Genomic DNA, 13,344 nt, shown 5'->3' with positions numbered 1-13,344 from the left:
AAACAAGAGGAACAAATTTTGCTACAAATGGGTGACGATTAATATTACATTAAGGGGGGGGAAATATTGCACTATTAAAATGAAAGCAGAGTTATACATTCAAGGCACATTTCAAACCGACACCCGAGCCTGACAGCCCTTCAAGAATCCCAGCTCACACATCTCAAAAGATTCCTCAATAACAGGGTTGGGTTTAAGCTTATATGTCAGGGCACAATGCAGCCCTTGTTTATCACCATATGGAGGTGCATACACCGAGTTCTCCRAGAGCAAAGAAAGCAAAGGCTTGAAAGGGAAGGGAGTCAAGAGCCTCCCTTTTGACAAAAGTAGCCTATTTCGACAGCTGATTCCCTCTCTCAAAGCATACGGCACACATAAAATAAATACGGGTCGCAAAAATTAACAAATCATCATAACTGTCTAATACATCCTGGGCTGGCTGCGGAAAAACAAGATCATTTTGGATTTATATCTGTAAGTGTGGGATTTCCTGGACAGCTAATATCCACAAACAATCAGGCGCGGAGGAGCATGAGAAAGAAGCAGCGTTGGTTCAGACCGGAGCTCGGAGTCGTGATTTTTAAAGGGCTGAGACAGGAACTGCAGCTGAAACCCGAGGCAAGTGAATTCCTTCCCTAGGCACCGACGGACACCGCCGTGTTTCTCTTGGCCGCGCCGGGAGCTTCGAGGTCACTCGCTTTGGGATATTACAGCAAAGAGGGATCTCGGCATCACCAAAACTTTGAACGTGACAAATAACTCCAATCTGTCCCCATCCTTAGGGGATTTTTTTTTTTTTTTTTAATTCCTGATGATACTTCTCTGAAGAGTCAAACCTTTTTTACGAGACCTGTTGCCAATATTAGTGCCACCGAATGATCTCATCTTTCATTCTGGCTAAATTCCAACACACAATTTCATTAACCCAGGTACTGCAGGTGATAAAACTCATTTTTCCCTAAAGAGACAGCTAAAAAGTACCAGTTATACATTTATGAAGTACCAGCAATCAAAATTATGGATTTTCTAAAAGGTTTTTAACTACTTTTATTGAAAGGAAAATCGCTGTCTCAGACTTTTGTGACACTATTGCTAATAATAAATTTTACCATTTAGACAGAGCAGTAATACAGTAGACAGTGTCAATAAAAGTATGAAACAAAGATGATCCTCGTCTCTTAAGTAATGCTTTCTGATTACACACCGGAAATTATAATGTGAAACATAAACTAAGAGCACCTGAAAGTATAAAATGTAATAAGGCACGACGATATATGCCTCCCTTTCTACACCCAGCGTGCAGGAATAGTTGAGGACACAGAGTCAGCAGGCACTGGAGCTATTTTCCAGTATCGCCAGCATACTAACCACGAGATTAAAAGCATTTATGCATGCATATAAAGCTGGAATTACGCGAGTTAGTTCAAGCTCACTAGCTCCGCACGCTCCTGGGGAGCGGGCTGCGCGGGGGCATTTGGGATGCGACCCTTCCTTGGGAGATTTTGGGCAAACTTTTCTCTCGGGCGAGAGAGACATTCCACATTTCACTAGAGGGCACTGTGGGATTTAGGCCACTCTGACCTCTCTTTTTTGCCAGGCGGCTATCGGAAAGGTCTTGAACTTCCGCGCCGCGCTGGGAAGGTTAATCCGGACGCTGCAACGCGGGAATTGCAAGGGCAGCTGCGCAGGAGCCCAGCGCRGCGCGCGGCTCCAGGCACCGGAGAGCATCGTCTCCGCAGGGATGCGGGGCCAGGAGCATCGCTGCCCGCGGCTCCCGCGGGGATATAAAACATCAAGGCATATACATACTTAATATATACATATATATATGTATATATAAAATATATGTACAGGCAGCCTCTTTGCCCTGGCTACCTGCATGATTAAAAGCCTCCGTTTGCACTAAGGGGAGATGATTTCACTGCTGAGCGTTTTGACATGCAAATGATAGCAATTAATGCACTTGGAACAATTTATGATTTCCGGGCCTACTTCAACATGTATTAGCATATACCTGGTTTCTTTAATATGCACTTTGTTTTTGCAAAACCACAAACATAGTTGCTGGAATTTCATGTGGAAGTGCTTAAGGGGTTGAAAGTTAACACCTTTGTGAGTCGAGCAGTCTCCCAGTTGCTGCTAAACAAAAGCCTCTTTGTAGGAGCTTTCTCGAAATGTTTTCTTAACATGTTCCAAGTAGTTTTAGGCAGGCAACTAAAGTAAACAAGATGTTACCATGATAAAAACACTTGTGAAAACATTACAGAGCGCACTTAGTAGTTTCTTTCACATAAGCTCTCCTTGGCTCTTCAAAGTTAAATTCTGCAGGGAGCAGATTTGCAGCCTCTCGGTACTGCAGGGTCTCCCAAAGGTGGATGCGGGGTGTTTGGGGAAGAGCTGTGATTTTAAAAGGGCACAGCAGTGATTGAACACACCCAAATTACCATCAAAAAAAAAAAAAAAAAGGTAATGAAGTCATATTCAGTTTTATTCTGGGTGCCTGCATCCCTTGCTGAAAAAAAAAACACGTTCTCCCCGCAGTAGTGATTTCCTAGCGAGCTGCTGTGTCGGGATATACACATATATGTTTATCTGCACCTATACATGTATAGGTATTTTTCTCTCTCTAACGGCCCTTAAGCACATGCAAATGAAATCAAGGATATAGTGAGTTTTTAAGGAAAGCCTGCGTGCTCCTGATTGCTTCTTTCGCCGCAGCCTGTGCCGGGGATCATCCTAGTTAACACGCAAGCCACGTGTGCACCCGCCAGCCTTCGCCTTGCTTTGCAGGGCTCGGGAGAAGGCCATCAGGTCGCAGCGGTGCCACCGGACTTGTTTTTGTTTTTAGGCTCTGGCAGCATTCTGGGCCATGCAGGGTGCTGCTGTTTCATTAGGCTTAGCTGAAGCCCCTGCTGCTATCAGTTAGCTCTAACTGATGCGACATCGCATGATAACCCATGGCTGATAGATTAAGAACAAAACAACAACAACAACAAAAAAAAACCCAGCCCAACACTAAAACTGCAACTTATTTCAGAGARAAATAGGGAAATAAATGTGTACAATAGGCTGTGTATCTGCTGGTTCTGATAAGCATCCTCCTGTTGGCTGTGAGTGAAAGACAACCAGGATCGTTATTTGTACAGTATTTATCTTTGAAATCAAGGGCCCTGTGGTGTACCTCACCTTGGGAACAAACACTACAGAATGATCACAGAAGAGTGTCAAATCTCTGGTTTTGATTTACCAACAGTTATGATATTTCTTTCTCAGGAGGAAAAGAAATGAACCATGTTTTAGACCTGTGAGTCCTTTTTTCTCCCTTAACTGCAGAATCATTTTATTGGCATACAGAGCTTTCATTCCGCATATAACTCCTCTTTGCTTTCTCTAAGAGGGCTTTTTACAGAGCTAAGTGAAATTAAGCAACGCTTAGTTGCTGCACAGGCTGTATTTTGCTTGGTAAAYGGGAGCTCTTCTCTTAAGGGGCTGTTGGAAAATCTTCATGGATTATACAAGTACCAGAAACAAACTTAAAGCATCTACCGGTTATCTCTTCGTTGAGGAATGTTTTTTTCATAAACACCAACATAATTTAAGGACAGGTGCTCCACAGGAGACTTGAGGACACACTCCCTTCCTGACAGCATGAATAGGCTGCCCAGGGACATTAATTTCTGCATTAGTTCTGTGTTAAATATCACCCCCTAACAATGCAACTTTGTCTGCAGCCAGTTTCTTACGTTGTAGAATCAGGATAATGAGAAAATCTACACGAGTTGATGGGTTTAAGGCAGGCACACAAGATATTTCCATTGAAATATTTTAAAGGGGAGGGGAAACAAATTTAAAAATTAAAAAAAGGATGCTTTGAAAGAGTAAGCAATAAAAGAATTGAAATTTTGGAGCTGGGAAGAGATGAAACCAGCTCTTGCTGACGAGCACTGCACCTCCAGCTTAGGCTTGTGATGGTTTTCAGGCTACTTCTCCCTCTTGACGGCCCAAGTGTCTCCTCCAAGGGAAATGTCAGATTTGGTCCACTTATTGAAGTGGCTCAAAAATAATCAAAGGATTTTTGACTCAAGGGCCTCATTTTCCACACACAACCACACCGAGGAGCACACTGCGCCCCAGGAAGGCTCACCAAAAGCAGCAGACGGATGAGGAACAGAGGATACCACCACGGGAGGAAGAGGTGGCACGTGCCGACCTCGCAGGACTACAAAACTTACTCCAGAATCTAAGGCTATCACAGCACCTTTCCCTGGCGCTAGAAACATCATAAAAATCTGAATTGTTTCAAAGGTCTAAATGCTATAGTGTAGCATATGAATATGAATGAGCTGGCAAGTATGGAGAGATTAGCATTTATTTCACTTAAGTGAACAACAGGATGAATTAAAAGAAAAGAGGCCACCCTTCATGGAAATTTATGACTAGCACCTTCTTATTTTGTAATCCTCTTGTAATGAGAGCCTTCTCATTACTCTATCATTCCTTACTTCAATATATGTTCATACTTGGACCCAATGTTGCTCGTACCAAATTCAGGAGGATTTTTGCCAGTGATTTCAGTGGAAGCAGAACCGGCCCATTCTGTTCTGAGAGCAAAAACCTATCTATTTCTCACGATACAAGAGACATCCTCTCATTTGCTGCCTTCCTCTCCTCCCTTACCCCTCTAAAAATTCAAGGAGCTGCCCCAGAAGGACGTAACTAAGAGCTGGGGGATTAATTCTACTCCTGTATCCCAAAGGAAGATGCGTGGAGGGGCTGGGCTGTCGATCCTCCGCTGCCTTGGATGCTCGCGCTACCGCACACCACGTGTACAACCGGGTTCCTTGGCAGCGAGGAACGGTCTGCAGCAAACTGCAGGGGCCCAATTAATATAATTACAGCTTATTTTTAGGAGTTTAGACTTTGTTCATTAGTTACTTATTTGACACAAATTAAATTTCACGTGATGCTCTGCAATGCTCTGTTCAATTACGGCGCTAATTTCAGACTAGATTTCTAAATTAAAGTGAAACCAAGGTTAAGTCAAGGTTATATTATTCACATTATCAATACTGCAACTTAAAAAAATTCAAATAATAATTAAAAAAAAAAGCAGGCTGCAGAATTGCCAACACTGTATTTTACAGCAATACACTGCACAAGACCACACTTTTCCCACAGGGATAATTTACTATCCCCTGCTAAAAAGTTCTTGGGCCGGATCCAAAAGCCACTGAAGTTAAAGGGCATTTTCTGGCAACTCCAGTGGGCTTTGGATCAGGCCCCCGGTTAGTGACAAAACGTGGAGACATGCTTCCTGCGCAACGCGAGCGAGTGCCAACAAAGCCAGGCTTACTTTAGGAACGACTGGAAGTCTTCGCAGACGGCTTCGCAGCCCGGCCATTTGCACACGCCGTGTCCGTAGAGCGGATGGCTGTGCGAGTGCTCCTCGTGGGATAAACTGCGGGAAAGAAGGAGAGCAAGGGCTGTAACCGCACGGATCCGCCGCCACAAACACTCACCCGAGACACCCCGGGACACCCCTTTCATCGCGCGGTACCCAGCTGATCTGCCCCTGTTTTTTCAAAACAGAATTAAATACCATTTGCAGTGAAGCATGTGTCATTCGCACTCAGCCGCCCTCCCACATTTCATTCATTAATTAGAAGCTTTGTAAGGAATTTAAATCAACATGGACAGGGAGAAGAAATCATTTGACAGACCTGCTTAATATCTGGCTTGGTATTTTGCTGAGAAATTTATGAACGTTGCATATTTACAACCCAGCTTCATTAGGATGAGAAGCCATCCCCATACAGCAATGTATTTTTAAAACCCAGCATGACCAGGACCTAAGGCCTTCCACGACACCATGGAAAGAGGAAAAGCACCGGGTCTGCAGTCCCGCTTTCCCACCACATTATCTATATATAACTATATGTCTATACATAGATAATATCCTTTATTTTCCTTGGTCTTGCAGGATGTTGTGGGATTTTTTTGCCTTGTTTTGTTTATTTATTTGCACAAGTACAGCCTTTTTATATCCCAGTGAAAAGGCCCAGTGCTATTCTCCAAAGTAAAATTCATCCGGAAAAGGGAACCACATCGTCGCAGGGTTCTTCAGTGTGAGGGGCTAACGGGGGCTCTTGACCCCGCTAAGATTTGGCAGAAACACCCCAGAGCTTTCGGACTACCAAAACCTGGGTTAAAGCGCAGATCCCGACGCACACGAAGGGGTTAATCCTCCAGCGGGATTCCAATCAATACGTAATGATTTGGCTGCACTGATCCAAGTCATGAGACGCTTTGATCCAGGCCATGTGGTGCTCAGGGAAATGTATCTGTTGCACTAACTGATGAACCATATTCTGAAGTATCTTCTTTTATTCAACTTCTGCGTGGAAACTTCTTAAGGAATTATTTTTGCAACAATTTCTATAACCTTAGATGACTTTAAACGTAAAAATGTCAAAATAATATTAAAATCTCTATTTTATGCTCACACACATATCTATTTTTCATAGCAATCTCTTTTTTGCTAGAGTATGCCTGTGCCGTATTATGAACTTCAAACATACACAAAGGATATGAACACATACCAGCATCTAGGTGTGGTTTTATGACTTATTTTAGCCTGGATTACAGGTAACGTTATAGATAAACACCTACTTTTTGATATTTTATGCTTATACACACGTGGAAATGCCATTTATTCCTGTTCTGTAATATTACCTGCCTGTGTACTCTAACAAAATTTTATTCATGTATTATTTCTTAAGCACATAGCAAGTCACTGTGGAACACACTCCTACGATGCCATCTCAAATAGAAAGAACTTGCATGAAAAATCCCTGCCAGAACCAAACTGCGTTTTTGACTGTTTCCAAATAGTTCTTAAAGTAAACAGATATATACATACACACACACACACAAAAACAGACTTTAAAAAACAAAAACAACACCCACGAACCTACAAATCTCCTCCTGTAAAGGTTTTTTCTATTAGGAAATGCTGCAATACTGCGCTGGCTTAATGTAATCAGTTTTTAAAACATACAAGCTCTATCTGATGAGCTTTTAAAAGAATCAAGGCATCAATGCTTTCCTTACAATGAAATGAGGGGAGAAGGGGAAAAAAAAAAAGAAAAAAAAGCTATGCCACCCATTTCATCAATGGTTGAAGATGGTTGAAGGATCACTGCTCACTCAAGCCACGAGGCTGGAGTCAAATGCTCTCTATACGTGTCAGAAGAGAATAACTGGGGAAGTAATAACAATTTAAGCCCTTCCCTGTGCTGTAAGTACGACTCACCAAAACGCTGCTTTCTGCAGCAAAGCCAGTTTTGGGAGCTCCCTTTTTTCTCCCGAATAAACTGCTCTCCCTCCAGCAGGGAATCAAGAAAAGCAYGAGAAGTCTGGGCTCCTCTAAAGTCCGGGAAGACCAGGAGAGGAGCAGTTTCAATGTGTGTGACAACACTCAAAATTCAGCATGTTCATTCACACCAGCAACATGCCCACATACCAAGACCCCTAGAGAAACACCACGTGCCTCAAGCCAGCAGCAAGTCCTCTGTGGCTCTACACCCCCTGCATCTCACTGTATGGGGCTAAAACCCCCAGCAGGGGTTTTCAAGTTTCCATGCAACAGCATAAAGGCCATGGCCAAGCCAACAGGAGGAGTCCTACAGAGATTCGTCTTTCTTTCCTAAATCCAAGTGCAAATCTCTTGGCTTTCCAAGGATCTTGTGCAAGGCAGGACATGATACACTGGTGTTATGGCCAAGGAAAATGGCCAAGACAGAATCCAGGGTCAGCTCCACTCAGGATGTCCACCTCTGGGGCCATCAATAACCACAAAGCCTGGTGTTGACCATAAACTGGAACTTAAAAGGTCATTTTGCTAACAAGATGCTAAGCGCAACATACTTAACACCTATATATTTTCCATCACCATTCAATGAAAGTCCAACAATTCCCGAAACCTGGCAAAGGTAGGTGCCTTCAAGAAGGGAAAAAAACCTCTGTCTTTAAAGAAAAGCAGTGGGCAGCCGGTCACTTCACAGACAGTTTTTTGCCAACCCATTCTGAAACTTCTCAGCAGTACATTTTGGTGACCTTATGCGTCAATACCGGATTACTGCTATTCTAACCATCCAGACATCACAGATTGTCACTTGCTCAGTGACAGATTCACAAGAAGCCCCTCGAAACAAAACCAAGTGCAGTTTTATACAGAAGAGGGTAAAACATGGGAAGGCTGCAGACTGTGGCAATGAACGGAGCGCATCATTTCCCACTCACTTGGTTTAAGCAAATAGAGGTGGAAAATGAAGATTTAAATCCAATACATAAGCAAACAGCCTTGTAGGCACAATATAAACATATATTTCTAATTGTTCCATAATATTTTGCCTGCATGCAAGTGCAGTTCCCAAATTCTGGATGCATCCCCGGTCTCCCTGCCTGCAGCAGTATTTCAGAAGACCAGAACATTGGCAGGCACAAGCCAGTCTGGGGTCTGTTTGATTTCTAATTTCACATTAGAGTAGGTGTTTGCTTCTGTCACCCTCTCCTTCCCAAGGAGGCCTATTCCTGGTGGGGGATTGGGGAGTTAGCAGTAGTTAGTGGAAGAGATTTTTACAGCAATAGGCAATTTTCAATGTAATAAAAGGATAAACAGAGCATTTTTGGCCGTGCATTCTCCAGGTTCGGTAACATAAATTGCTGCAGATCTGCACAAGTCCTGGAAGCAAACTCGCCATATTCCCCAACAATTTGCACTGTTATAACCTTGTGCCTAAACAGCCCAAGTCCCTCACATCATTAAGGCCAATTAACTTCTGGAAAGGATCTGCTACGCTAGAGCCGACTCACGTTTTGGGACCCGAAACCACACGTGACAGAGAAACCACAGACAGCAAAGCCTAGATGAGAAGCCTAAAGGACAGGATACCCAAGAAAGATAGAAAAGCTCCAGATGCCTGTGAAAACAGTGACCAAAAACTGTCAGGAAAGCTATCAGTGATACCTGGTTTTATTCAACCCCTACTACCAACTGGGCACTGTGCTTAGAAACTGTGGCAAAAAATGCACGGGTGGATACAAAACCCAGGCAAGCAGGAGCCTCAGGAATATTTCTGCCACACAGCGGACCATATTTTAAATATTCCTGATGCTGACATACTTCACACTGCACTGTATCTTTTCCACATCTGCTTGGGCCAGCAATCATTGCCAGAACACGGCGGGAAGCTGATGATGCCGAGAAGTATCCCTGATTTTCTCGTCCAGTTAAGAAGCATCTGCTCACGTTCTGCACACAAACGGGCTACCTGCATGCTGGACTAAATCCATATCACCCGTTCTTCCTGCAAAGATGGTGAGCAGGGCACACAAAACCAGCAGAATGGCCTTTTTTGGTATTTGATCTGAACTCGAGGAGCACAATTTCCATTTTACTAGTGGCTAAAACTTGGAAGAGCATCAGGGACCTTTGGTAAAGGTGGCAACTCTTCACATTTTTGCTTGGTTGGAATATTTTTGGTTACTTTTTAAGCTCATCTTTCCCTCCTTTCCTACTGCTTTAGCCCACATCTAGACCTAGGACTGGAAGACAGTCATCAAGCCCTACTGGAAGCAACAGGAGAGGTACATTAAATTGGTATCATCCTTTAAAATGTAAGATAAATCAGGTAAAAACTACAGCGTACAGACTGAAATCCTGTAGGATTTCCACCAGTTTGAACCAGTAGCATTGCTATTGGCACCCAAGGCCAGGAAGGTGCTGGGAATTCTGCTTGCCGGGCATCCACTCTCCTCTGCTTCCTGTTGTCCGGAGCTTGCAGCGGGACCAAGACCAAATGTGGCTCCCAGCCCTCCTCCTCCTTCCACCCGCCGCAAGAGTAAAGCCAGACTGGGCAATTGTAACGATCGTCTTCTGGTTTTAATCTACAAACTGATGTTTTGGATTTTTAGAAGTATATATAGCAAGATTAAGATACTCTCAATGCACCATATACTTCTTCAGTGGTCATCTCCCACTTTCGAGCCTACAAAGGGCTGCCACAGGGTCTGGGCAGTCCCTGTCCTACATAATCTCCTAAGAGGAACTGAGTGGACCCGTCAAAGAAGAGTCCATTGCCAAAAAAAGTATAGAAAATCATCCCTTATCGTAGATGGAAGCTCCATCCTTGCACTTGAATTTACCATTAACAACCTTTTTTACTACTTTAAATAAATCACTTTTTTCTTTTATTTCAACCTTGTGCCTAGCTACTACAGTGAAAAGTACATCAAATGTACCTAGGCACACATGATTTGAAACACTGGATTTTCATTTCCAGCATTGCTAACTAACGAGAACAACTTTTTTCCCCCCTCTTCGTCTTTGTAGCATCACTTCATGAACTTACACACCATAATCACATCCTCCTAGAGCCTCTATTTTTCCACGGTGTAGATCTTTAATTCCTTTTAATCTGTCTTCATAACCTATTCCCTCCAATTCCTTCATCATCCGAGCTGTTCTCTTCTGCATTTGCTCCCATTTCTCTTTATCCTCCCTGCCAGAGAGTGGCCAATTGTACATCACACTAATTGTGGTGCAACTGGTTTTGCATAATGTATAACAGGGAAAAAAAGAATTTTAAAAAAAGGAGAACTTGAAGGCAACACATATGTTTATACCTCCCATGACGCATCCACCTTTTTAGCCAAGACGTGGCCCAGAAGGTCCCACCTTAATTCCACAGCCCCTATTATGCCTCAGCCCTTTCCCACGTAATTGATGCTGAGCAGCGGATGTGTCATTTCCAACACGGTTTGGAATTTTTATTTCCTATCTGCACTGCTTTCGACTTATCCTTGTTAAATCTCATTTTATTCCTCTCTGAGAAGTCCTCTAATTTATTCAGATGAAAAGGGACTGATTCAGTATCTTAGTTTAATTAGGAAAAAAATGTGATCCTACCACTTTCTTCCTTTTTCCTCCCAGCCTGATTGTCGGCACAGGGACACTGCTGTTCCCACACACCCAGCTCTTGGGCAGGGGAGGAGGCAACTGCAGGGCTTTGGCCCCGATTCAGGAACGCTTTTAAGAAACGCTCAGCTTTTAAAAACACAGGATTAGACCTTGGACTTCACCAGGACCGAGGTGTAAAGTTACAAACAGGCACACGCTTGGTACAAAAGGCCGTGTTTGCCAACGTTATTTTACTGTAACATGTTCTGTTGTTACACTTGACTTTATAGGAAATGAAACCCCAGCGAAACGGGATCTATTCTGGTTCAACAAAATAGTTGCGGGCCGTTATATTTAGGGCAGTTCTCCCACCTTTGCACAGACCCATCATACATCATGGCCATGATTAACCCGGACTGTTCACTGCGGTATTTTCCACCAGGTGACCACCACGTTGCAGAGCGGCTGCAATTGCGCCTTCCTCCATCCAGGGCTCCCTAAAATAGGGGTGTTCTGCGAAACGTCCAGAAAATTGATGCCGGGAAATTATTGCTAGGATGGAGAAATACCATTAAATTGGTGACTGAATTCGCTGCCTCCGAAGGGGGCTGTTGTGGGGAGTGCATGGACCAGGGGCGTGCATCCCTTGGGAAGCGCATGGAGCTGCACAGGTAGCGTAAACAGCATCTGCTGCCGCAGGTGCCGCGCCGCCTATTTGTTTGTGTTTACTAAGAGTCAGCCCAAATAGTTGCAGGGAAGTGGGGAAAACACTTGGCAGCACAATGACGGATGCCAGTGTAGCCATAAAACCCTGTATGTGGGGCTGGGCGCCATGGGTCCCCTGGAGCACTGGGCAATAACGGGTAAAAAAATAAGTATAAAAGTGCATGGACATATATTGTTTTATGGCTTTGCTTTAACCACTGAGTTAATTTGGGTATAGAAAACAGCAACGGGGTTTCCCGCAAGCAGGGCTTTCTATAGGAAGAGCTGGAGTAGCCTGTGGCACCTACGGATGAGCCCACAGCTCCAAGGATAAACCCATGCCACCACCAGCACCTCCGTGCAGGAGACGCTCCGAGGCAATCTGGGGTTAATAGCATTATTCATATATATTTTCCTTCCCTTTCCCCCTCTCCACTTTATTCTGCATTCCACAGCAAAACAAACGAGCACAACTTGGGTTGCCGAGAGTGGGAAAAAAAAAAAATTGACTTTTTCCCCTCCATTGACCACGGCACCCACAGGCACAGCTACAATGTCTGCCCATGAACGGGACAGCTTGCCATATGGATGCAGACACCGAACAAGCTGTACAACTCCTGGCGACAAGTGCCTAGGGGACTGTCCTATATTAGCACCACCTGTGCCGGGGAAATCGCGCTCTGCGGATGGAGTGGTATTTAAGGAGCCCTCGTGATGTTATTTTTGAGCGCGCACACACACATAAAAAAAATAGAATAAAGGGAAAATTGCAGTTTAAAGAATTCTCCGGCCAGCATATCTGTTGCTCGGCTCCCGAGACGCTCTCCCRGGGGAATAGTTATCTCCTTCATTCACGCAGCCTGGACTGACAAGCTGCAACGCGTATTAGCAGCCTCCCCATCTGGGCTTACACCATTGTCTTAATGAGAAGAATACACTTTATAAGGCACACATGCCTCCCCTCCGCACACAGAAAGAAATAATAAATCCCCACCTCCTTAAAAACGCCGGCGATATGGAAAAATACCTGTCTGGATTACACAAATCTTGCTCAGACCCAGGCAGCGAGGAATAAATTACGATTTTACTCCGGCTCCATCCCCCGGCCCTCGAATAGGCGGCAGGTAGAGTCRCGCATCGCATTAACAAATTATTTGATTTCAAAGGGCATCGCTCCACTTTGAAAATATAACCCTGTCTGACCAATATAAAGGAGCTGCAGATTAGCACAAGATGTTCGGGGGGTTGGAGAGAAGGGAAGAAAGGTCTGAGCGGTGCCTCGTGCTCAACGAAAAGAGATTTCCCCCTCTCTGAACTGCAAGGGGAAAAAAAAGGGGGGGATGCCAAGAAAAAGAAAAGTAAAATAAATTGAATTAAAGAAAAACAGTTGTAAAGCGAACATTACAACCTGGGAAAAATGATGTCATTTTATTGAAAAACTCATTTTTTTCCATTAAACCACAGTGAAACGGATAAAGTTTATACAGTTTAATGGTGGAGTTTTACTTTAAATGCTACTCAATATCTTAGTGGTACAATATAACATGATATAACAGCTGTCATACTAACTGCTTGATTTTTATTGAGCAGCAGAGAAAACAGGCACACAAAAATCACCTAACTTCTCCTCRGCTTTTATGGCATTTTCAAGGGTGTTTCTTTTCCACTCTCCGGCTGCG

At 43.9% G+C, this 13,344-nt stretch overlaps 1 protein-coding gene across 2 annotated transcripts in view; it reads right to left on the bottom strand.

Annotated features, from left to right (window-relative positions):
- FOXP1 (forkhead box P1) overlaps positions 1-13,344 on the bottom strand; it is an 89,941-nt gene that overhangs the window by 30,991 nt on the left and 45,606 nt on the right. For both annotated transcript variants that reach the window (XM_026052491.1, XM_026052492.1), the window contains exon 6: positions 5,354-5,458. In XM_026052491.1, coding sequence (XP_025908276.1) covers positions 5,354-5,458 — 105 coding nt within the window. The remainder of the gene's footprint in view (positions 1-5,353; positions 5,459-13,344) is intronic.

The sequence above is a fragment of the Nothoprocta perdicaria genome, unplaced genomic scaffold (assembly GCF_003342845.1).
Source record: "Nothoprocta perdicaria isolate Ctin4 unplaced genomic scaffold, notPer1 scaffold_9, whole genome shotgun sequence".
Taxonomy (NCBI): domain Eukaryota; kingdom Metazoa; phylum Chordata; class Aves; order Tinamiformes; family Tinamidae; genus Nothoprocta; species Nothoprocta perdicaria.
Note: the sequence above shows the minus strand (reverse complement) of the source record. Positions and strands in the feature narration are given on the sequence as shown.